The 26,161-nt window shown below is 40.1% G+C and overlaps 1 protein-coding gene across 15 annotated transcripts in view; it reads left to right on the top strand.

The window, feature by feature from the left end:
- The window catches only part of larp1 (La ribonucleoprotein 1, translational regulator), a 58,207-nt gene extending 36,813 nt beyond the window's left edge, over positions 1 to 21,394 (top strand). For 2 of the 15 annotated variants that reach the window (XM_078172624.1, XM_078172628.1), the window contains 16 exons: positions 810 to 944; positions 1,508 to 1,657; positions 8,176 to 8,338; positions 10,423 to 10,567; positions 11,210 to 11,384; positions 11,507 to 11,673; positions 12,157 to 12,240; positions 12,555 to 12,881; positions 16,049 to 16,172; positions 18,007 to 18,212; positions 18,360 to 18,466; positions 18,796 to 18,953; positions 19,106 to 19,250; positions 19,459 to 19,568; positions 19,748 to 19,875; positions 20,218 to 21,394. In XM_078172624.1, coding sequence (XP_078028750.1) covers positions 810 to 944; positions 1,508 to 1,657; positions 8,176 to 8,338; positions 10,423 to 10,567; positions 11,210 to 11,384; positions 11,507 to 11,673; positions 12,157 to 12,240; positions 12,555 to 12,881; positions 16,049 to 16,172; positions 18,007 to 18,212; positions 18,360 to 18,466; positions 18,796 to 18,953; positions 19,106 to 19,250; positions 19,459 to 19,568; positions 19,748 to 19,875; positions 20,218 to 20,442 — 2,549 coding nt within the window. In that variant the 3' untranslated portion in view covers positions 20,443 to 21,394. Of the gene's footprint in view, positions 1 to 806; positions 945 to 1,507; positions 1,658 to 8,175; positions 8,339 to 10,422; positions 10,568 to 11,209; positions 11,385 to 11,506; positions 11,689 to 12,141; positions 12,241 to 12,554; positions 12,882 to 16,048; positions 16,173 to 18,006; positions 18,213 to 18,359; positions 18,467 to 18,795; positions 18,954 to 19,105; positions 19,251 to 19,458; positions 19,569 to 19,747; positions 19,876 to 20,217 lie in introns of all 15 variants that reach the window. The other 13 variants (XM_078172621.1, XM_078172626.1, XM_078172623.1 and 10 more) reach the window with 8 other exon arrangements.
- Positions 21,395 to 26,161: the final 4,767 nt, after the last annotated feature.

Here is a 26,161-nt window from a genome sequence, read left to right as displayed (position 1 = left end):
AGGCCACGTCACTTAAAACTGGCCGTCATTTCCTCTTTCCCATTGCTTGTGTGTTATCTGTCACACTCACCCACACATCCACACAAACACCCCTACAGCCAGATGTTTTAAACAGCAGATCACTGATGCGCCCTGCTGGCCAACAGAGGTACTGCAGCAGACCTAATGCTATTTTAAGAAAACACTCAGCAGTAATGATCACACTATGTCATGATAAAAGTAATGTAAAGCAGCTAATCATCCAGTATACAGAGCTGCTGTTGTATCCTAAAACTCCATCTGACTCGTAAACTGGTGACAGTGGGCAGCTGGGAATTTGGAACAGGCTAACTGGGCTCCTTTCCTTCTTCATAAGTGGTGATTAAAAAGGTTTGACATATTTAGTTTAAATATTTAGTCCTTTCTCGCCAAATTGCCAACTTGTAAAATTGTCCCATTGACTGTTAAATAAATGTTTGAATAACATCAATAGCATCAGTTTAACTGGAGAAATTAAACTCCCTACAAATCCTCACTTAATTGTTTGATTGCTTTTGATAAAGAGGAGATTGTTGGAAGGAAAATTACAAAAATATTAAAGATTCATACGTAACCTTTAATAATATTTAATACCAGGTTAAAGTTCATTTTAGACACAAAAAACCCTTATATTTTTACTCAAAGTTCACCTTACCAGCCAAATAATTTCTGACTATATTAAACGTTTTATGAAAATATTTAGGTGATTCCTGCAGACACCTTTCAGAATTCAAAGATTGATGACTGGATGTTTTCCAAATGCTTTTTCTTCTGCCTTTCGTTACAAGCAGGAAACAAGCAGAAGTGGGTTCCCCTGATGATCGAGGTGAAGTCCGAGGGTCCCAGGGAGCGCTCGGCCTCCAGGAACAACAGCAGACAGAACGAGAACCCCCGTCTGCCTCCCAATGCCAGGAACGACCTCAGAGGTCAGTGTGTGCAGGTTTTTCCTGCAGGTGACAGATAAGTATTTTAAAATGAGTTGAAAGTGATGTGAAGAAATCCCACCTAGCTGGTTTAATATGAGGCGTTAAATACCAGGGGCTGTTAGCTGGTGCTGTTTGACTTGTGACAACACGTGACAGCAGATTTTAATTGGTTTTACTGGAGGTGTTTGTATTACATCATCTGTAGCAGTTGATTTAATGGCGGACATTACTGCATTTTGCTGTGTGAGACATGACTCAGCAGCAGGATGTGGAGAGATCTGTATGTGCTGCGACTAATCTGCTACTTCTGCTTTGACAGCACAGCTGTTTGAGTGTACAGTAAAAAGAAGTTAGTTTCTTATATTTAACAAGGAACTGAAAAGCGTCTACTTTGATCAGTTGATATGCAAAGGATGAAAAGTAACTTTCATCTGATTAAAATAATAATAATAATAATAATTCTACAGAGCATTCTGCAAAGTCAGTTGGACCGTAGTTTTGTTGTTTTAGTCTTGTGTAATGACATGCTTGTGCTGACGGGAAGGCTGTTGTTTTCTCTGCAGACTGGCACAGTCAAAAGTACGAGCGAGAGTGGCGTGACGACCACGACGAGGTGTCCAGCGTGAAGAGCGAGGGAGCACCGTTCCGCGGAGGGTTCAGAGGTCGCGGACGTGGAAGAGGAAGAGGCCGGGGACGAGGCAGAGGTGGCAGAGGTGGGTGTTTTTTTTTCCACCCATAGACAGACACAGAAAAACAAATGTAAAACACTTAAAATACTTTACCACAAGTTTTCTGTCCTCAAAAAACATTTCAAAAATACAACTTTCCTTTCCAAGTCTTTCTTATGTGGTCATCATCCTCTTTTTTTGCATTTCCTGAAACAATACTGGCACTGGTGATGATTTCACCACTGTGCCGCTTGTGTGTGTGTGTCACCATCGGACACTTCTCTTAGCACCAGATGAGTAACTTACTATGATGTGCTGCAGTGCGTCACTGTGACCTTGATACTCAAACGTTAACAATTCACAGTGACATAAAAAAGGTAGAAACTTCTGCACTGTAACAGATTTCCCAGTAAAACAGAATATTTGAATGGTGTCCAGTTAGAAGAGGAATTTAAATCAATTCCTTGGCATTTGATTGACTTCTTAAAAGTGGGCGGGCTTAGAGTTTAGCACAGTACGGAGTTACAGCAGACTGTTGGCTCCACACACACCTCCCTCACTGTTAGATCAGGAGGAGGACGAGGAAGAGACGAATGAATTAGACCTCTGCCATTTTGTTTTGGAAATGAAAACAAAGATTTGCCCACTGGTAGCCAAACACACACTGTCTCTCTCTGTAACGCTCTGTTAGCTACTATAACCCACAAGTGCAGTCATCTATGACCAGTGTGGCTAGCTAGTCAGCCAGAGTGTCATTTGATTGGATGAACTTTTGTACACACCCCTGAGTGCAGGATGAGTCATCTAACATTTGCAACCTTTTAACAGAAAGAGAAAAGACGGACTTTGAATATTTTTTGACATATTTGGCACATAATGAGAGATAAATGATCAGTTGCAGAGACAGAGGATAAAAACTGGGAACGTTTATTTTTCATTTCACAAGTTCTTTAAGGCTGTTTTGTTAATTAAATTAACAATGTTCTTACTCCATGAAATCTATGGGTCAGACTTAACCTGCAAACGTGCTGTAGAAGTGATGAGCACTTCATGTCTCTTCTCTGACTAAACATCAATGAAGAGAATTTTCACAACTCTGATCTCAGCATTGAAGCAAACAAACAAAAAGCATTTGCATTTTAATGCTGGGTCAAGGCTAGGTGATATAAATTATATTAACAGCTCCTCAAAAGGAAAATTAGTACAGTACTGACAAGCTGTATTGCTTGACGACACACTAATACCCAGTCACAGTGCGGCCCATAAGATATTCTACTTCACAAAGCTACATACTCATTACAATTTTTCTGTCAAAAGTCAGCTAACCTTACAACCTTAAACGTAAAAAGAGCTGTTGTGTGTAAAAGAAGAAACGTAACATCAGTGGTGTGGCAGTAGTTTGGCTCCTCAAAGCTCCGTTTGGACCCAACAAGGCCAGGCCTCTTACTCATAATGTATGCCATTACCTCGGCAGAAACCTGTGCTAATAAAGATGGGAAATACCACAAACTAGGTTCATCACCTGAAGCACCATATTCCAGTAAAGCTTTACACACAGGCCATTAGACCCATCCCCTGGAAAAGCAGGGAGGCGCTCAGAGAAACGCTCCCCAATGAAACAAACCATTAACAATTTACGACACCAACAGACACATCACATGTGCTGCTGCTTTGTAATGTCAACAACATGTAGAAACTTTTAGCTTTAGGGAGAGTTATCTAGTGTTACTATTTAAACTGGAGTATAGTGGCTTTCCTGTATTAAACAAACGTGATATAATGTGTTAATTAAGTTGTTTTCTCAGTTTCCCTTTTACACATGTAGCAAACAACAGGAGACTGTCTATGTCGGATGTGTTCTCACCTGCTGGAAATACTCCGTTTGGTTGTTAGGCGATTTATGGCGTCTGGGTAGAGTTTGCAGGAGGTAGGATTACACTGTGGTCACATAGCTTGTTCGTAATTTGGTCATCCCTCGAATTTGTCTGACGTTTTTGGCTTCAGCTCTTGCCGATTGATGTGTCTCTCCAGTTAAACATTAGTCATTGCCGTCTTTGTTTAAATTACCCTCCTTCTTCACTTTCGGGTGTTTGTTTTCATCCTGTTCTCCTCGAGTCATATGATAGAAGTGTCATCAGCACACCCACTTGCTTGCTGTGAATTCCCCAGATAATTGTCGGCTAGATTCACGCATGGGCTCAGTCGGACAATACACAGACTTTATTCTGGGGAGCTGGCAGGATAAAGTTCATTTAATGTCCTGTCCGGCTGATTCATACATTTGTGTTATCAAATACAGCTCCTCAGGGTAATATAAAGATAATCTTAGGTTTGCAGCACATGTACGAAAGGGGCTGTAGTAATATTTCAAGGAGCTAGGCTTCCTGTTCCCCTGCTTTGAGTCTTTATGACCTCAGCTTATCAACTGCTGACTGTAGCTTCTTACGTAGCATACAAGACATGAGTGCGGTATCAATCTTCTCACCTTCCAAGATACAAAACTACTACTACAAAGCAGACAACTTGCGAAGATTGACCATGTTTGACAAAATGTGACAGAACTGTGGGTTTTTCTGTAGCCTGGCTGTGTCTGGGCTGACTCTGCTCTCAAGCTGGGTGGTGGGTGACCCTAAACTGGCCCCACTGAGGCTACACTGAAAACAAAAAAGTGCAATAACAACCAGTGAGAGTTGGAATGAGGAAAGGCCTTGGATCCAGCAGGAGGAGTAGGTTTCCCCGAAGGCCTGTTAGTTTTGGCAGGATTCTTTCTCCCTCCCCTCCCTGTTGTTAGCTCTCTTTTCATAGACATCGTCTTTTCTTACTGCCCCCCTCCCCTCACTCTTCCTAACTCTCTTTTCCTCGCTCCTCCTTTCTTACTCCCCTCCCCAGACTGAGCTAGTGAAAATGCTTATATATCTTTTTTTTAATTTAATAAGGACGAAAAGTTTAAGTGAAAACAAAGATTAGTCAGTTCCCAGAGGAATAAATAAGAGTGATTGTCAGTTAAGTCCAGTTTTATGTCTCTCCCGTCTCCTCGAGGAAACGTTGTTGACTTTCAGCAGCACTGAAGAAACGGTCAGAGCTAATGCCAAGCACACTTTGCCTTTGTGTATTTACTTGGCTCTTGTGTGTGTGTTTTCCTGTGTACTCGTCATTGACTCTGTCCACTCGCTTTTTTTATGACACTTTTAGATATTTTTATGTTTTTCTTATTAATGTCTGGAATAGAATTAAACCAGAACCACAGGAGCTACAGGATATCCCTATAAATATCATTTGCCAATTATAATTCTAATAATTCCAATAATTATTCTTGGTATGGTCATTATCATGATATATTGGTTTACATTATATTAGGTTATGTTATGTATCGTATTATATCATAGTGGATTATTATGTTATATTATATCATATGATCTTATAATATATTATTATATATTATATCATGCTATATTATATTATAATGTCTTATATTACCTCGTATTATATTATTTTATCTTACATTATTAGGTATTATTATTATATATATATATATATTATATATTTTATATCTATATATATATATACAGTACAGGCCAAAAGTTTGGACACACCTTCTCATTCAATGCGTTTTCTTTATTTTCATGACTATTTACATTGTAGATTCTCACTGAAGGCATCAAAACTATGAATGAACACATGTGGAGTTATGTACTTAACAAAAAAAGGTGAAATAACTGAAAACATGTTTTATATTCTAGTTTCTTCAAAATAGCCACCCTTTGCTCTGATTACTGCTTTGCACACTCTTGGCATTCTCTCCATGAGCTTCAAGAGGTAGTCACCTGAAATGGTTTCCACTTCACAGGTGTGCCTTATCAGGGTTAATTAGTGGAATTTCTTGCTTTATCAATGGGGTTGGGACCATCAGTTGTGTTGTGCAGAAGTCAGGTTAATACACAGCCGACAGCCCTATTGGACAACTGTTAAAATTCATATTATGGCAAGAACCAATCAGCTAACTAAAGAAAAACCAGTGGCCATCATTACTTTAAGAAATGAAGGTCAGTCAGTCCGGAAAATTGCAAAAACTTTAAATGTGTCCCCAAGTGGAGTCGCAAAAACCATCAAGCGCTACAACGAAACTGGCACACATGAGGACCGACCCAGGAAAGGAAGACCAAGAGTCACCTCTGCTTCTGAGGATAAGTTCATCCGAGTCACCAGCCTCAGAAATGGCAAGTTAACAGCAGCTCAGATCAGAGACCAGATGAATGCCACACAGAGTTCTAGCAGCAGACCCATCTCTAGAACAACTGTTAAGAGGAGACTGCGCCAATCAGGCCTTCATGGTCAAATAGCTGCTAGGAAACCACTGCTAAGGAGAGGCAACAAGCAGAAGAGATTTGTTTGGGCCAAGAAACACAAGGAATGGACATTAGACCAGTGGAAATCTGTGCTTTGGTCTGATGAGTCCAAATTTGAGATCTTTGGTTCCAACCGCCGTGTCTTTGTGAGACGCAGAAAAGGTGAACGGATGGATTCCACATGCCTGGTTCCCACTGTGAAGCATGGAGGAGGAGGTGTGATGGTGTGGGGGTGTTTTGCTGGTGACACTGTTGGGGATTTATTCAAAATTGAAGGCACACTGAACCAGCATGGCTACCACAGCATCCTGCAGCGACATGCCATCCCATCCGGTTTGCCTTTAGTTGGACGATCATTTATTTTTCAACAGGACAATGACCCCAAACACACCTCCAGGCTGTGTAAGGGCTATTTGACCAAGAAGGAGAGTGATGGAGTGCTGCGGCAGATGACCTGGCCTCCACAGTCACTGGACCTGAACCCAATCGAGATGGTTTGGGGTGAGCTGGACCGCAGAGTGAAGGCAAAGGGGCCAACAAGTGCTAAACACCTCTGGGAACTCCTTCAAGACTGTTGGAAAACCATTTCAGGTGACTACCTCTTGAAGCTCATGAAGAGAATGCCAAGAGTGTGCAAAGCAGTAATCAGAGCAAAGGGTGGCTATTTTGAAGAAACTAGAATATAAAACATGTTTTCAGTTATTTCACCTTTTTTTGTTAAGTACATAACTCCACATGTGTTCATTCATAGTTTTGATGCCTTCAGTGAGAATCTACAATGTAAATAGTCATGAAAATAAAGAAAACGCATTGAATGAGAAGGTGTGTCCAAACTTTTGGCCTGTACTGTATATATATATATTATTTTTTTTCCTTCCTCTTTTTTCCAATTTATATTTTTACTTTATTGATTTATTTATTTTTATTATATTATCTATTCCATATTGGACATCATAATACCATACCATCTGTTTTTCATACACACACAAATACACACACACACACACACACACCCCTACCTATATACGTATCATTGTAACTTTATGTTGTTTTCTGTTGTTGTTTGTACTGTATGTCCACTGTTTGTACTCCACTTGGTGTAATGTATTTGTCCTCTATGTCACCTTGTCTGTTGTCACATAATTTCACCAATTTAAAAAAAAAAAAAAAAAAAATGGAATAGAATTAAACCAGAACCACAGGAGCTACAGTCTCAGAGCCCGTCCATCTGACGACAATAAGCCTCTAGGGGCGACTGTCAATATTTTGGGGGTTCCGGTATAGTCAGGGAATATCCAAGCGGAGACTTCCTCTTCAGTGCAACAGTCATTTTGGCTAATCTCTAAAAACAGATATCTGCATTTGAAACAGATTTTAAACAACTAATATAAAGGTTCATCGATGTCAGGCAATGGCTGATAGGTTCCAGGATTGCATTTCGGCCAATGCGTTCAGCCTCTCTTGCTCTCCACGTGGACTGTTTACCTACCACATAAATCTATTGGTCAGTACTACTTGGACTACAAACGGAAATGGGACACTCCTGATAACACATCATGTACCGTTCCCCACCGATTCCACATTTGTATGTGGATATCTGCTTTTAAAGATTACAGGAAATCTATGTCTGTCTTCTCAAAAACAACTTGGATGCATGTTTCAGTACTTCTCCATGTTCTACTAAAAAGGCAAGTTGATTGCAGTTCTATTTCTTCTGAAATCTTTAATCCTGTCTCTCGCTCCTGTACTGTGTCGCTCTCCCACATCCCACAACTTTTCCTCAAATTTGAATTAAAACTAAATTTGGCAACAGTGGCTCATCTTTTGACAGACGGCAGAGAAACATTTCAGTAAAAGACTGGTTGGACTGGAAGCGTAATAATTCTGGGTAAATGATCTACTTGCAATTGAATCCAAAATGAAACTGCGCCCAGCTTTACCAAATCAACATGTGGTAGAAGAAAGCAATACAATGTTAAGGCTGATCATCAAATACTAGATAATAGTGGGGAAAAAACAGCTGCAAAGCAAAACAATTTTGGTTGCCTTAAAAAAAGATTCACTGGTAAAGAAAGAGAAAACACAACTTGGATGAGAAGGATCAGAAAACCAATACCTCTTGTGTGTTGGGTAAAAATTAAATATTTCAGAAAACTAAATGAGTATGTGATGTACCTGATCTAAATCTATCTGTCAATCTGTTCCTGTCCTGTCCAGGCCACTATGACTACCACTACGGCTACAAGTCCTACGATGTGAAAGACTCAGCCTACGGCCAGAAGTTTGGCAATACGGTGACCTACTATTACGACAACATGAGCAGCAACGACCTTTACTCCGTCGACCAGGACCTGCTGAAGGACTACATCAAGAGGCAGATGTAAGTTTAGATTCTCTCTTTCTCCTTAAACACAGAACACCCTAACAAATACAGGATCTTGGCCGTATTGCAGGATTGCAGTCTAACCTGCAGATGTGCTGTTGAAGTGATGAGCTCTTCATGTCTCTTCTCTGACTAAACACCAATGAAGAGAAGTTTCACAACTCTGATCTCAGCATTTATATAGAACAACAAAAAGAGAGAAAAAATTGAACATGTGGTTGCAGTTATTCATTGCTGAACATACAGTGCTGTTGCGATGGTAGATTTTAAGCTTTATTCAGATATTAACTTGATGAGTACCTCTAAAGTGGGTTGTTAAGTAGTCTGATCCAATTTTTCCAGTTGTTGGTCTTTGCCCCAACTTTTTTCCTGACCACAGTTTCGACTACGAGCTTGTCGTCTGTTCAGGATTCAAGCTGTGTAGTCCAGGCTATATGCGAGGCTTGAAAAGTCTACAAAAGCATTGTCCTCAAAATTAAGGCCTTAAAATGTATTAAAAAGTCTTAACTTGACTTTACAAAGGCCGCTGTAGGCAGTAATTCTCTATGGTTTTAAAAGGTTTTAAAAACTCTTAAATGTAATCTGGTGAACGCTGCAGAAACCTTGTGAGATGGTCAATAAGCCTTGTTGTTTAGATGTGATCAATTTTGGTACATATGAAATCCTGAATTTGGTTTTTGTCACATAATCTGAGCAAAAATAATCTGATCAAAGCAAAAATACGTTTACGTCAACTGGCCTAAATGTTGAGATGTTTTGTGATTCTTATCAATTACAATATAAAATAAAAGTAGCTAATCTCTCTTCTTGCTCTTGTTCACATAACAGAAGAAGTGGTGACAGTAGCATAACAGTTTCCTTGTGTGAACTCAGTGCCCCCTTCAGTTTAAATCTGTCTCAAGTTACTCAGAGACTTTGAAATCCTGTCAAAAATGCTGGTTTTGATTAGTGGTTCTTTGGGAGGTATTTGGCTCCATGTGACACACTTGAAAAGCAACGGCTGTTTCCAGTGTTTTCACTAAGTGTTTTCTGTCTCATTAATGCAGCCCTATGTGGTCTCATCCTGTTTTCATTCTTTCTCTTCGTCATCTGACTGGGTGCTTCTCATTTGTTTCAAATGTCTCTTCGTTTCCATCACTTGTGTTGTCTCTTTGCATCTTAGTCCCTCCAGTGTTAGACACAGGAAAAGCTGTGAAGTAACAAAACCAAACATGTGATTTTATGCCTCTGTGATAGCCGTGGCTGGAGGCAGTATGTTTTGGGGTTTTCCGCCTGTCCATTCCATTCTCATGAACACAATAGCTCAAGACTGCCTTGAGGGAATTTCTGCAAATGTGGCACAAACATCCACTAGGACTCAACAATGATAAGATTCTGGTGGTCAGTGGTCATAGGTCAAAGGTCAAGGTCACCATGACCTTGTCTATTTCATTCTTGTGTATGCGATGTCTCAATGACATCTGAAGAGATTTTTGTTTTAGATTTTGCACAAATGCTCACTTGAACTTAATGATAAAATAATTTGATTCAGGTGGTCAAAGGACAAGGTCACTGTGACCTCGTCGGTCTCATTCTTGTGAATGTGATATCTCAAGAACACCTTGAGACAATTTCTTCAAATTTGGCACAAACGCTCACTTAAAATCAACAATGAGCGTATTAGATTTTGGTAGTCAAAGGCCAATGTCACTGTGACCTTGCGTCCGTCTCATTCTCGTTATTGCAAAAACCCGAGGACCTTGAAGGAATTTCTTTAAATTTGGCACAAATGTCCACTGGGACTCATGAGAATTTGGTGGTCAAAGGTCAAGGTCACTGTGAGCTTACAAAACATGTTTTTGACCATAGCGCAAGAATTCATGAGCTTATTATAACAAAATATCACACAAATGTCGAATAGGATGAAATTATGAGGTGAAGACATTTTGTACATGCATGAAACTGTACGTGTACAATATGTGTGAGAAGCATCCGTTTTTACAGACATGAATGTAAACTGTTGGTGCAGCTTGACTGGTGCACGGAGGCATACAATAGCGAGGTGGTAATTCTAGTTTTCCCTGTTCCTCTGCCCCCTGCAGTGAGTACTACTTCAGCCTGGACAACCTAGAGCGTGACTTCTTCCTGCGGAGGAAGATGGACCAGGAGGGTTTCCTGCCCATTGGACTCGTCGCCAGTTTCCACAGAGTGCAGGCCCTCACCACCGACGTCAACCTCATCCTGGAAGTAAGCATATTTAGAAATGACAAGTGTATTTTGAGAGAGATGATATTGTGGTAAGAGGAGTCAAAACTGGTTTTAAACAATATCAAAACTGTTTCCTACCCAAAGTTAATTGAATTTTGGGAAATTGAAGCAATGACACAAAAATTATGTTAACAGTCACACCAGCTACAGTTTAAGTTAAAACATTTATAAAGTATTTCAAATGACAACTCCCAGAATAGCTGTTGAGATTTAAAAGCAGAGGAGAAAAATTGAGTAAGGTTGATATAATTCCAAAAACAAAGTCAAAGAAAAGTTGAGCCTCTTCAGCTTGTCTAACAGGTAGCTGACTACAGCTGACATCTTCCAGACTACAGGTTATTTACAGTGAGCTTTTGTTGATCTTTAATAAAACGCTAAAATATACAGTGTGGTTTAAACGTTGGTTAGCATACGTAGCAATATTGATGTGTTAAAAATTTTGGTTGTATCCTACTAATTAAAAATCGCATTTTTGGAGTCGATCTAAATGCAAACCTGTCTCCTGAAAGCTCTACATTAAAAACAGTGTTTGACCTATTGTCCCTAGACATCAGTGAGAACCTTAATGCAGAGATGGTACTGTGCTGTACAGACTGACTGACCCATCATCTCTCCCATCAGGCTTTGAAGGACAGTAAGGAAGTGGAAGTGATCGACATGAAGATCCGTCGGAAGGTGGACCCAGAGAAGTGGCCTCTGCCAGGACTGGCCATGCCTAACCAAACCCACACAGATTTCTCTCAGCTCATCAACTGCCCTGAGTTTGTCCCGAGGCAGATGACCGAGGAGCCCAAAGGTGAACTGTCTGATCTGCTTTTAGAGAAAGAGAATTAATGGAAAAGAATGAAGTTAATTGTTCTTGATTGTACTGCTGAGATCTGCCTTAAAATGTTCTCTATGACTCTCTGTCTGCTGCAGGCTCTCCCAGGTCCTCCACACCAGTGAAGCAAAACAGCAAGACTGAACTAGACACCTCTAACCTCAAGACGATGCCCAAGGGCCTCTCCGCTAGCCTCCCCGACCTGGACTCTGAGTCCTGGATCGAGGTCAAGAAGAGGCCCAGACCGTCCCCGGCCAGACCCAAGGTCAGCACAGAGAAGGTGAAATTCATTTAAACCTGGCAGGAATTATTTATAATGCCACTCACCCATATGATCGTTATGTCAAGTTTACCATTCAGTGGTTTGACATGGACTGTGATGCAGAGTGGCCACGTGCCAGCAGAAACTTGTTGTCGTAAAGTCACAGAAATACACCTGTAAATGCCTTAAATAAAATTTTGTTCTCTGGATCATTGAACTTTCATTGATCTCTTGCAAAAATGGGAGCAAAAACAAAAGTGTTTCATTTATATTTTACACAATATTCCATTATTAAACATTCAACAAATTTGTCTTTTTTTCAGCTATTTTCATGCATTTTTATTGCACAAGAAAACTACTGTCCTCATCTTATACTTAACGTGTCACGTTGGTATCCTTCTCTTCCATTCACTTCTTTTCGTACCTGCTATCTCCTCCTCCTGTGTTGTCGGTGTTGATTGACTGATGTAGGCCCCCTCGTTGCAGCAACAGAAGGAAAAGGACGACTCGGTTCGCTCCCCTGTGCCTCAGCCTGGCTCCTCACCCTCGGCTGCCACCACAGGAAATAAGGTGTGGAAGAACATTTGTTGAAACTGAAAAATAGAAAAGCAGCAAATCCCCACATTCAAGAAGCTTGAACCAGAGAATATTTGACATTATTGCTTGATAAATTACCTTATATGGCTAATTGATGATCATAGTTGGTTTCCTTCTGAATTTTCTGAAGATTAACTGATCAAATTTTCGTAAATAGTTGTTAGTAATTTCCCCAATTAAATTCAGTAATTGCACATGATCAAACATGGTGATCAAAAGTGAGCTCATAATCAGGCAACACCTTCTAATCATTTCTTGTTTTTTGTTTGTTCTTTGCCTCTAATCAGGACGGAGCGGAGCAGGACGAACCGGAGGAGCTTGACTTCATGTTCGACGAGGAGATGGAGCAGATGGACGGACGGCGCAACACCTTCACCGACTGGTCGGACGAGGAGACGGACGGCGAGATCGACGACCACGACGTCAACAAGATCTTGATCGTGACACAGACGCCGCCCTACCTGAGGAAGCACCCAGGAGGGGACCGCACGGGACACCACACATCGCGCGCCAAGCTCTCGAGCGAGCTGGTCAAAGTGATCAACGACGGGCTCTTCTACTACGAGCAGGACCTGTGGGACGACACGTACGAGCCCGAGTACGCCACCATCAAGGTGAGGTCATTTTTCAGGGTTGACCTTTGAATGATTTACAGTCAGGGTGAGATTGTTCTGCTTGATTCTGCCAGCGTAGAGCACCAAATGTTCCTCAGCTTAATGATCTTTATAATGGAGCAGTTAGATTCCAAATGATTATTATAAAAGGGAAAAACTCTCTGCTTTTGCATTTGGGTTTTTTCTTTGTTGCATCAATAGTCTGAGGAACTGCTGTGGTTCAGTAAGTGTCACTTTAGTCAAAGGAGCTATATGTAAGAAATCTAAAGCAGATAGTCGTAAAATCATCCTAATATGTCACAGAGACTAAGGAATAATGTTCATATAATATACTGATCTCACCGACAACAATAGTACAGCCAGAATATTCGCATTAAAAAAAAATCTTTACGGTCCACAAATTATGTTTATGTTTTGAATTTGTGTTTTGGCCTGTTGCGCCACCCACCGCCGTCTACCAGTCACGCAGTCAGTAGAGTCTCAGCATCAGTTACAGTTACGACTGAGCTACAGCAGCACGGCAAGCAGCATTAGCAGTGTCCCGGTACATAGCATTAGCAGCCGGCTCCTCCGCTGTATCCTGGCAGCAGCGTTAGCAGCAGAGAAGCCGGACTTGCTCGAATGGTCCGCTGGAAAACCAAAGATCAAGGACGCGGTGACGTGGCCCTGCCACGGCAGCCGCCCCTGGACAAACAAATCAGTCTCCAGTGTGCCGCTGTCCAGCAACCTCGAATCTGTAGGGGAGGGGGGGGGCGGACCCGACTTGCGGCAGTATTTTGAATTTGAGTGCAGTAACCGTTTTGGCCACATTCTTACATACAGCGCCTTTAAGAGTATGAAATAAATATTTAACATAATTTTAGTTATAGTTCAAACAGTGAGATTAAAAATCACACTTAAAAATATTTGGAACACCACAGTCTGCATCAAGAAGCTGTCTGTGCGCCTGTACTCAAAGTCAGATTACAAAATCTGATCCTAAGGTTGCTTTTCCTACATTCAGTTTGTATTTAATCCCTTAAAAACGTATATATGAGCTACTTCAATTTTTCAAGTCTTTTGTAGTACTAAGGTAGGTCAGTTTTCTTTTTTTATAAGTTGTGATACAAAAGATAACGCCAAACAAAATGCATTTAAATTTCGACCAAATTTAATTTGCATAAGTGACAAAGCAGATTATGTTCTCAAATACCAACAAAACATCCTGTTTGTAAAGCTGACATCACATCTCAGCTGGGGTAATGTTTTCCTTTTAGGCAGATTCAATTTCAGTTTTCAGCACCAAACTTTATTAAACCACATTTTCTAAATTTCGGCTTATTTCAGATCTCATTAGCCCACTTTTCTTTAAACAACTGAAAAAACTAAATCCTTAATCACACCTATATCAGCTTTTTCTTTTAAAAATGTAAGCTTCTTCACACCCTAATTTTTGAAATAAAACATGTAACAGGGATGTGTTTAAAACAATAAGATGTTACACCAAAAGGGGGATGTGATATCAGGTCACAGATAAACAGTATTTTTTCATTAATTAGATTAATGTTCAACTGGATTTTATGTCACCATCCACCCAGAACTTTTGTGTTTTATGAACACCACATACATAATAGATGAAGTCCTCTTTCCATGCTGGCAGCTTAGGAAATTCTTGTTATTCTTGAAATTCTAATTGAATGTAAAGAGCTAAAAAAGAAGTACAAAATCCCTTTAAACTGCTTTTAAAATCTGATTTTCACACAGATTGTGTCATTGATTTGTTTTTTTCTTTTTCTACAAGATGTTTGCAGGTCTTTATAAAAAGTTTTAAGAATCCTTTATGTAAATTAATTTAATTTTATTAATGCATATTTAATTTTTTTTTGTTAAAGAGTTAAGTTTGAGTTTAGCTAGAAAGTCCACATTTCTGACTTTACAAATCTTTAAACCTACCACTGAACCTAATACAATCTTTTTACCTTGTACTTGTATATTTATAAAGTACAGTTGGCAAAATATAGATTAACTTAACTCACTCTTAATATCCTTATTCCTAAATAAAACCTACCCCTGCTGTGTATACAACTCACCTTTATACCTGCAATCTTCGAATAAGAAAAAGCATCTGAAAAAGATTTTTAAAATCATTAAATTTAAGTGTCTGTTACCTGAAGGCACCCTGTCAAAGTAAAACTATAAATTGCAGATTTGTTTTTGTCATAAAAACAAAACTCATTGTCATATTGGAGGTGTTTCTGCCCAAGACCAGATGATGAGTAGATTGATTCTTCCTCAGTTAGAGCTGTTTCTGGATATAGAAACCCGACACAGAACAGAAAGTTTTTTTGTTTTGTTTTTGTTGTCATCGCTGCCCATTGTAGCATTGTTGCTCTCATTGTGGGCCCTTCACGTGCTCGCCGGCACACATCCAGCTCCGCGTGGAACAGAGGACGCTTGTTTATAAATAAACCCCACATACTCAGCCTCGGCCTGAGGGGTCGAGCTGCTGGGCTGCAGGGGGAGACAAAGATGGACGCTCAAAGATCTGAGGATACTTGGTGGAATGAAGGGGCGAGTGTGAGTGTGACAATAATCAAGCATTCAGGGGCTGGTACATGAGACTTGTTTTGTTTGTTGTTTTTTATAGAAAGATTTTGAATTGAGCTGCTGTTGGAGGAGGAGCAGTAACTGTTTTGTTGGTAGGAGGTCTTCACTCATGGAAAATTCAGGGTTTTGCATGTTGATGTAACTCAGCTGGGTTGTGTACTCGTGTCAGTGAGAGGTGGCATCATGAAGGTGAAACGCGTGTTTTTGGCAGCCATGTTTTGCTGCTGCATCTCAATCTCCAGATTACTGCAGATAAGGTCTGTTGATGATCCTCGTGTGATATGACCCAAATTATTATTTTGATTTTTTTTTAAAATTTACTCTTAATATATACATTTTGGTAAAGAGCCTGAGTTTCGGTGCAGTCTGCATTTTAATCAAGAGATTTGTTTCATTTCAGTATGTGTATCGCTATCTTCATTGCCAAAAAAATCCTTTTTTTCTGTCCTTTTTAAAATAATTTTATTATTTAGCCAAAAAAAAAGGACAATCTGCAGATCTTTTTCTATCAGAGTTGTATTAAGAAGAAGAGGAAGAAGTTGTTGTCATCATATTAACATCTGTTTTTCTTCGTCTTACAGCAAGAGGTGGAGAACTTCAAGAAGGTCCACCTGATCAGCCGCGAACAGTTTGACTGCCTGACTCCTGAACCCCCAGTCGACCCCAACCAGGAAGTCCCTCCAGGCCCTCCCAAACCCCAGCAGAGTAAGGACACAAAAACACATAAATCATGATGTTTTAGCATAATCAACTCTGCCTTTACTAGTGTTGAACACAGGGCGTAAAATGAACTTTTTACCTCCTCTGCCATTGGCTAGTGACCTCCAAAAATTTAATGTATTTTTCACCAGCCAAATTAAAAAAATCATACCTTGTTTGACTAAAAATAATTACCTTACATTTTTAGTATGAAAATCCAACTTTAGGAAAATCCAACCCTGTCCTTTGTGTTTCTTTGGCGTGCTTGCAGCAAAGGCTGCAGCTCATCGTGCTGGTGTGGGGGTCATAGGTCAGCCATGATCGCGGCTGGCCAGCCTCGTCTAGTTTCCATTCTTCAATAAAACGGCGTGCGACATTTGTACTCCATTCTTCTTGTCCAAGTCCAACATGTTAATCTTCATTTCTTTCCTTTTCTGGTGGTGGCTTCACGGCAGGAATGTGTCGCCACATCTTGCTCAGAAGTTACCATAGAATGCCGGGGTTCCGAGAGCTGACGTCTTGGGTTCCAGGCACACATACAATAAGCTGCGAAGGTCAAAATAGTCTGACAGAGCTGGCAGAAATGGTCGAAGCACATAAAAAAACCCACATGCAATTCCAAATTTTCCATTGGCCGCTGGCAGGTGTATGTTTTTGTTTTACACACCAAACTCATTTTTTACCCGCCCTTGCCCTTTTATGCCCTGGTTGAACAGTACTCCGATTCTAGAGAGATATCACCATACGCAAACAGTACAATGTCCCATTCCATACCCACATTCTGACACTTTCAGAAGGACAGTTTTAAAAAGAGGCGTATATGTGCAGCACTCTGCAGAGTTCACAACTTGTTCTGTGCAAGTGAACCCAGGGAAGTTGAATGCCTCATGCAGTTGTCCGTATGGGCGAGGGAAAATAATTGTTATGTCTAGTGAGACGTTATCTGAAAATAAACTGCATACTGTGTTGTTAAAGTTGAGTTTTCTAGCCGAGCTGCGTGCACGAGTCTCTTTAGCCACCAAGCTTTCAACAGGACTGACGAAAAATTGGAAATACTGGACCCCGTAAAAGTTAACTCTGGGGCCGACGATGTTATGACATAACGTTACTGACATAAAATATCTTAGAAATGCTGCCTATGAGAGACAGAGGCTGTGTTCCTGACTGTGGAGGATAAAAATAAACCTAAGGGGACACGAAATGTACTCCTGCTACATAAAATATTTTTCCGACCTTTCTTTAATTTGTTAGTTTCATGTAAAAATCTGGAAACTTTTACTTCTTCAGGCCTCTAAAAATTATTGTCACGACACAATTTCTCAGAAAGATCTTAAGATAAAGACATGTTTCCTTTGTGTCAGGAAAAACCTGTCATACAAACATCAATCAACAATCTGTAACTTCCAACGGGAAAATGATGTTGTATATTCCGGTTAATATAGTATTTAGTGTCTAAATATGCTCCTGTTTTTAAGAATTGCTCGCCCTAATTTTATTCAGTGATGAGAGTTGTCTTGTTTTTCATTTTAACTTTAATTAAACGGATGCTCAAAAGTGATAAATTAATGTTGATTGAAATTGCCCACAGTCATTCTGTTGGAGTGATAAAAGCTCACATTAGTCTGTCATCAGTCATGAGCTCTGTGACTCTGCACGCTGAGAAATAAATGAAGCTGTTAGGTAACTGATGTTGTTGCTCTTTTAATGACTTTCCAGAGTCTTATCGAAGGATTTGTGAGACAGAAGTGAAGCACACTGAGTTTCCTTACAAGTCTTAAGGCAGTTTGTTACAGCTCTGGTTTTGGAGCTTCCGCTCAAATGTCTCTCCTCACCTCTTCAGTCCCCACAGACGCTTTGGCCAACAAACTCTTCGGTGCCCCTGAGCCCTCCTCAATAGCCCGCTCGCTCCCGACTACCGTGCCTGACTCGCCCAACTACCGCAGTGCCCGGACGCCCCGCACGCCTCGCACACCTCATCGGAAGGACCAGACCATGACGCCGCGCTTCTACCCAGTGGTAAAGGAAAGTCGGCCTGTTGATGCCAAGGTAAGATGGCTGCCACTTAAGGGAAATATAAGACTTAGTTAAGTGAAAATGTGCCTTTTGGTGGTTCCTTTACCTGGTTTTAAAAATGTAGGAGATGGAAAAAAACCACACTGACTAAACATGTAAATTATCTCTGTACCCTCTCAGACGCCCAGGAAGAGGAAGACCCGACACAGCTCCAACCCACCCATGGAGTGTCATGTTGGCTGGGTGATGGACTCCAGAGAGCATCGCTCCCGTACGGCCTCTGTCAGGTGAGACACTGCTTTGCACAACTCCTTAATACGGAAATTACAAGATTTTAGAGAAAACTATTGTCTTGTATTGGGGCAAATACAGTAGTAAGTTTCTTGGTATGCTGTTTTTCTTTTGACAACTCCTCTGATATTTCAACGATTGCTCATTTGTTGCTTTAATCAGTGATGAAGTTGCTTTATTCATTCTAACTGGCATTAAATTGATCTTAAAAAGTCTTAAATCAATTGTAAATAGACTCAGGACAAACTTCACCACCAGATAGTTCTAATATTTGATGTAGGTAGTACTTACTGTTCTCCATCTCCTCCACCTTTCTCCTTCTCAGCTCCAACGCCAGCCCATCAGAGGGAACCCCCGCTCTGGGTAACATTGGCTGCACACCTCAGTCCCTCCCCAAGTTCCAGCACCCATCACACGAGCTGCTCAAGGAGAACGGCTTCACGCAACACGTTTACCACAAGTACCGCCGGCGCTGCCTAAATGGTACGCGTTGTCTCTTCTACTTTTTTATTTATTCTGTCTTCAAGTGTCAGTAAACTCTATTCTGCAGTGAAGGGATACTGGGTGTCTTGGATCATCTTATATTTTTAGTAACCCCATCTACTTTCTCTCTCTCTCCTCTTGACCAATCACAGAGCGCAAGCGGCTTGGAATCGGCCAGTCACAGGAGATGAACACGCTTTTCCGCTTCTGGTCATTTTTCCTGCGAGATCACTTCAACAGGAAGATGTATGAGGAGTTTAGACAGCTGGTGGTCGAGGATGGGAAAGAAGGATACAGGTGAGAGCCTTGACCACTGATGGATGACTGCATATGCAGCAGTAACACTACCATTTGAAATTTTGAATTAGAAAACCATGTCTGCAGTTGTAGTAGACAAAATAAGATATGACCTTCTGTAGTAACATTAGTTTTTACAGAGAGCTTTAAATTGGTTGATTGGACCAGACTTAATAATAACATTGTACACATTGTTGGCATGTTGCAGGTACGGTTTGGAGTGCCTGTTCAGGTACTACAGCTACGGTCTAGAGAGGAAGTTCAGGCCAGACATCTTCAAGGACTTCCAGGAGGAGACCATGAAAGACTACGAAGCTGGTGAGGACACCGGAAAAAGAAAAGGCTAAATGATGGCTTTAAACAACACAAATACCAACGCATTTCTGTTCTGTTTTTCAAGTCTGAGTTTCTTTTCCTCTTTCATAGAGAGAGATTCACTTTCAGACTCTCCTCATCCGCTGTGACTAACTTTCTGTATTTTTCTTTCCTGTCCCCAGGCCAGCTTTATGGACTGGAGAAGTTCTGGGCCTTCCTTAAATACTCCAAAGCCAAGACCTTGGAAATCGACCCCAAGCTGCAGGAGTACCTGAGCAAGTTTAAGCGTCTGGAAGATTTCAGAGTTGACGTGAGTAGAATATTCTTCAGGGTTTGTAAAGGCTGATTGGTCGGAATTTTCAACCCTGTAAAGACGCCTCAGATCAGTTTTTTTCACCTGAACGTTTGCTACATGGTGTGTTAACAGTTACGTGGATAGTTGATAAGAAATGGTCTGTGACTGCTTTATGGTCTTCTGCTAGCTCTAGCATTTCTGCAGTGGTATCCTTTTATTCCAAGTCAGTTTACTAAAAATACACATTCGACATTTAAATGAACTCCTGACTTCACCTGTGTGCTGATTGTGTTGTTTGTGTTGTGCTTTGAAAACAACTCTCCATCTAACCTCCACCCTGGTTATTTCTGGTTCCAGCCGCCTATGGAGGAAGGAGGACGCCGAAGACACTCATCCAGTGGGGACGGTCGCCGCCGGCACCCCTCTCAGCCCTCCAGTCGGCCCCACAGCCAGGCCAGCTCAGGCCCCAGCCCCGCTCCCACCACCCAAGGCCCCGCAGCCAGGGATGATGCCAAACCCATCAACCAGAAAGCCCCCACCCCAGCCGCTGATCCCGCACCAGGTGCCAAGACACTGAAGTAACTCCACAAACACGCAGGCCCACACGGATCAACTCAACCACGTCTGCAAGTCGCTGGTTCTCTCTGCGCCACAGGATGGGGGAGGGGGTGTCCAGTTCTTCATTCAAGCATGAGAATATATTTTTTTCCCCCTACAATGACTTTTGAATGAGAAATAAGGAAGACAAATAATTAATATGGCTCGGTTTATAAATTAATTCTAAGTTTTTGAGAAAAAAAAATGCCTTTTTGTCTTGATGAGGCAAGGAATTGATGAGGTGTCAAACACTTTTTTTTTTCTTTTACATATCATTGCCAGTCCACACGGTGGACGGCTCAATGATGATTTGTTACCATTGAAATTTTTCTTTATTTTTTTCTTTTTACTATTTTTACATTTTCATGTTGACCCCCCTCTCTGTCTGGGACCCCTGTTCGATCGTCACTGTCCTGCTGGCTGAAAGATATTTGATTCCTCCCCCAGATCTCAGATTTATGATTATTATTTCTTCGGCATGTGGTGAGACTTGGAAATAGTTTGAACAAGACTGAGCATCTGAAAGCCCCGTTAGCGGCCACACTGGAGGCCTTGCTGCTCCTGACATCCAACCGGACCAAAGTGGTTTGAACCGAGCGACTGACATTTCCATCTGCAGAGCCCCCGGTGCTCCCAGTAGAGGGGCTAAAAATTAAAAAATATTTGATTTACTTTATGGCTGGACATTGAGGGGAAAATATTAAAGAACCAAAAGATAAAGAGAGTGAGAAAAAAAAAGACTTGTACCAATCCCTCAGTATGGACACGATCATTGAAAGTTGCCTTATTTTAATGGTTTTACTGCTTCTAACTTGTGCCCGCCACCTTATTGTCGATTGTACAGCATTGAAATCACCCATATATCTGGTCACCATTTCCAGCAGAGGCCACTAGGTGGTGCTGTGTCTGCCAAACCGTTTCACAACCCCCCCCCCCCACTCCCCTCCGTCACCTTTTCTGAACTGTCTTCCAAGTGTCATTCGGTCTGTTACAAGTCCTGTAATTCTTCCCTGTGTTTGCAAGTCGTGGCTTTTTGTGCTGAAACAAACCCGGTGGAAGTTTGTCCCTTAAAAAAAAAAACACTTTAGTGGGGTGAAGAGTTGGGAAGGGAGAGTCCCTGATGATCTCCCTTATGGCTGCTTCCTGACTTTCTCTAGCCCCCCTGCCCCCGCACCTCCCCCCTCAGACGAGCTGCATCCATCCGTTCATCCATCCGTTTGACATCCATCCATCAGTCAACCATCAGTGACGATACAGGACTGGAATCATCAATCCGGATTACTTGAAGAAGCGATGGTTATGAAGAGGGCTGTCGTGCTCTGTCGCAGGTGCTCTGGGTGGAGACACTAATGAGGCGCAGACATTTGGCCTCCGACTTCACTGTTAAACTGAAGCTCGCTCGGCCTGATCAGGCCTCGGGCGCTCGCCACCTCTTCCCGTTCCACACTCAGATAACATATATCAGTTACAGGCATATACGCTGACAGGTGTAGTCGCACGCAGGTACATATGTAGCAGCGTGAGCAAGTTGAATGCAGAACACACACACACACACACACACACACACGTCTCAATGTCTTGCCTCGCTGTGGACAGAAATTTAAGACTGGACTCTGTTCTGTCGTCACGCTTCCTACAGTCAACCGTGTGGATAATGAAACCTTTATCCAGCTGGAGTACTGATGATATCAAATAGAAGAGTGAATCTTTCTTTCTCCACTAATGTAAATGTGAATTTGACAGATGAAGAGAAATGAATACAGCTCCCTGCTACTTGTTTTATTGTTTATAGAACAGATTATATATTTGCCTTACATGTGTACGTACTCTAACTTTTTTTTTTTTTTTTTTTTTAAATGGTCTCATGATTATCTTTTAATGCTTTTTAATTTCAATTTGCAGTGTTTTCTAGTGTTGTTGTGATGATGGAGGTGGGATTTATGTCAGGCTGTTCAAAACATCTTTGGATTTCAGAAACGGGAACATAATTTACAACACAAAAGGGAAAGATAACATCAGGACGTCAACGGGTATTCAGTGCAGAAACTTAATTTGTAAGCTTATAGTGTTTCATGTTGAAATCAGTTAATTTGCTCTTTTTTTTTCTTTAGTGAAGATGTTTTTGCCAAGATGACAGCAGAATTTCTAAGAGCAAACTCAAACTAATTAACAAATCTTAAACCTCCTGTTTTTTTTTTTCTTTAGATAAACATTGGGTCTGCAAAGTCTAAAACGCATAGAAATGATTTGATTTGGGGATTTAAGACATTCACAAAATTCTGGAAAAAAAAACTTTTGAGTCTTAATATACATATGGATATCCAGATGCTTAGTGAAATGACCCACTTTCTGTAACATGCTGCAATGTTTGTTGCAAGCCTTTTGCCCCAGAGTGATGAAATGTTAACTGTCAAACAGCCCAGTCACATGAGTAAAAAAGTTCATTTGAGGAGTTAAGAGTTTGGAAATTGCCTGACATTTTTTTTTAAATCAAACTGTATTGGACATCTCTGTTTTTTTTGTTTTATTTTGTTTTTGTTTTTTAAGTCTTTGTCCTTTTGCGTAATAATAATTCAGCCTGTTGGTTGAAGTTCCAGCAGAGTGGAGGTCCTGTCAGTGTTTCAGTTTCTTCCTTTAAATCCACAACTGTTGGTAAAAATGAAAATGCAAAGCAAAGCTGTACTTGCTTTTTTTTTTTTTTTTTTTCCTTTATTGTTTTGTTGCTTCATCTTCAGGGAGATTTGGATCAGTTTCAGAGGCTTACAGTCGATGCATCAAAGTGTTTACTAGAGGTTTAAATACAGAAAAAAAATCAGAGCTACAAAATATTCAGAAAAGAAGAAACTTGTGCATTTCCCAAAACCAGCAAACGCCTTTGAATGGGTGAGCTGGTGTGTGGCTACAGACATGGCAGTCTGCCACTAGGGGGTGGGCCTTCTCCCTGGGACAGTCGCATGATCCCTCCCTCTAATGTGATCATCACCTGCCATCACCTGTCACCGGACGTTCGGGGGTTTCAGGTGTTTGGGGAGTTTTCAGCCTTCTATCAGCATAAAAAATGCTGCTAGGTGTCCAAACAAACTCTAGGGGGCACCGCACCCTCTGCTTGTCAGTTTTACACAGACTTGGCCAGCGGGCCGGACACTGGAGGGATGAGTAATGGATGTGGGGAGGGAGAGAGGAGAAAGGAAAGAAAGAGCCCAACTGGGATTTGTGATGTCGCTCAGAGGAATATGGCTGGTTATGATGTCTGGAGACTGAAAAAAAGGACAAATTTCCATAAAGCCATATGAATAAGAAATAACTGTATATGAACCATTAAAATAGTTCATTACATTACTATATCCTAGGCTTGTCATGAGGAAAAAAAGATGAAAATAAGGAAAAAAGGAACAAAAAAATATATAAAATGGAAAAATGTAAAATACTTGAATGAGATCTTGTATTATAACATTTAATATTCATAATATCTGCTTTGTAGGCTGATGTGATTCGCTATTAGTGTTATTTGTAATTTGTAGTAATTATGCTTTTCCTTAATAAAGAAAAAAAAACACAAAACGGACAAAAAAACCTCAAACACTGGCTTCTGAGTGGTTATTTTTGTCATGTGTGAGACTGAATGAGTGAACTTTGCAAAGAAACTAACAAAGCCAGATGTCTGTTTTTTAGGCTCATGTTAACCCTTAGTAATGTCTATCTAGCAGTGTGAATAGTTCAAGGTTTTGTTATTGTTTTGAAGGAGTTGATCATTTCTGTTGTGTCCAGGGTTTCCACAGGGTGTTTTTAACACACTATATTTTGACTGTGGTATTCCTTCTTTTGACAAATTAAACAATGACAAGTTTTCCAACACTGAAATTTTGACATACCATGATTCTGAGTTTTTTGGATACACAATACTGACTTCTTAAACCATGTTATTCAACATATACCATGAGTTTTTCAACATACTAAACTATGGCTTTTTTCAACCTATTAACTATGACTTTTTTTCAACACACTATACCATGACCTTTTTCAACATACCAAACTACAACTTTTTTCAACATACTAAAGTATGACTTTTCAACACACTATACTATGACTTTTTTCAACACACTATGACTTTTTTCAACATACTATACTATGACTTTTCAACATACTATACTATGACTTTTTTCAACATACTATACTATGACTTTTCAACATACTATACTATGACTTTTCAGTATACTATACTATGACTTTTTTCAACATGCTGTACTATGACTTTTCAACATACTATACTATGACTTTTTTCAACATGCTGTACTATGACTTTTCAACATACTATACTATGACTTTTCAACATACTATACTATGACTTTTCAGTATACTATACTATGACTTTTTTCAACATGCTGTACTATGACTTTTGAACATACTATACTATGACTGTTTTCAACATGCTTTACCATGACCTTTTTAACATACTAAATTATGACTTTTCAAGACACTATAAGATGACTTTTTTACAACATACTATACTATGATAATTATTCACAATTGTGGAGGTTATACTATACTATCATGATATTTCATTAATTTAGGCGACATGCAATACTATGATGATATTTCATGATTTTGGACGACACTGTACTATGACGATATTTCATGATTTTGGACGACATACTATGCTATGACAATATGTCATTATTTTGGACGACATGCTATACTATGATGATATTTCATGATTTTGGACAACATACTATACTATGATGTTTTTTCATGATTTTGGATGACATACTATACTATGACGGATTTTCACGATTTTGGACAACATGCTATACTATGACGATATTTCACGATTTTGGACGACATGATATACTATGACGGATTTTCATGATTTTGGACTACATACTATGCTATGATGTTTTTTCATGGTTTTGGACGACATGCTATACTATGATGTTTTTTCATGATTTTGGACGACATGCTACACTATGACGAATTTTCATGATTTTGGACTACATACTATACTATGATGTTTTTTCATGATTTTGGACGACACGCTATACTATGACAATATTTCATGATTTTGGACTACATACTATACTATGATGAATTTTCATGATTTTGGACGACATGCTATACTATGATGTTTTTTCATGATTTTGGACTACATGCTATACTATGATGTTTTTTCATGATTTTGGACGACATGCTATATACTATGACGAATTTTCATGATTTTGGACGACATACTATACTATGATGTTTTTTCATGATTTTGGACGACATACTATACTATGATGTTTTTTCATGGTTTTGGACGACATGCTATACTATGACGAATTTTCATGATTTTGGACGACATGCTATACTATGACGAATTTTCATGATTTTGGACAACTTGCTATACTATGACGATATTTCATGATTTTGGACGACATGCTATACTATGATGTTTTTTCATGATTTTGGACGACATGCTATACTATGACAATATTTCATGATTTTGGATGACATGCTATACTATGACGAATTTTCATGATTTTGGATGACATTTTGGATGACGATATTTCATGATTTTGGACTACATACTATACTATGATGAATTTTCATGATTTTGGACGACATGCTATACTATGATGTTTTTTCATGATTTTGGACAACATGCTATACTATGATGTTTTTTCATGATTTTGGACGACATGCTATACTATGACAATATTTCATGATT

Source organism: Epinephelus lanceolatus, chromosome 11, assembly GCF_041903045.1.
Source record: "Epinephelus lanceolatus isolate andai-2023 chromosome 11, ASM4190304v1, whole genome shotgun sequence".
Classification (NCBI taxonomy): Eukaryota; Metazoa; Chordata; class Actinopteri; order Perciformes; family Serranidae; genus Epinephelus; species Epinephelus lanceolatus.
Note: the sequence above shows the minus strand (reverse complement) of the source record. Positions and strands in the feature narration are given on the sequence as shown.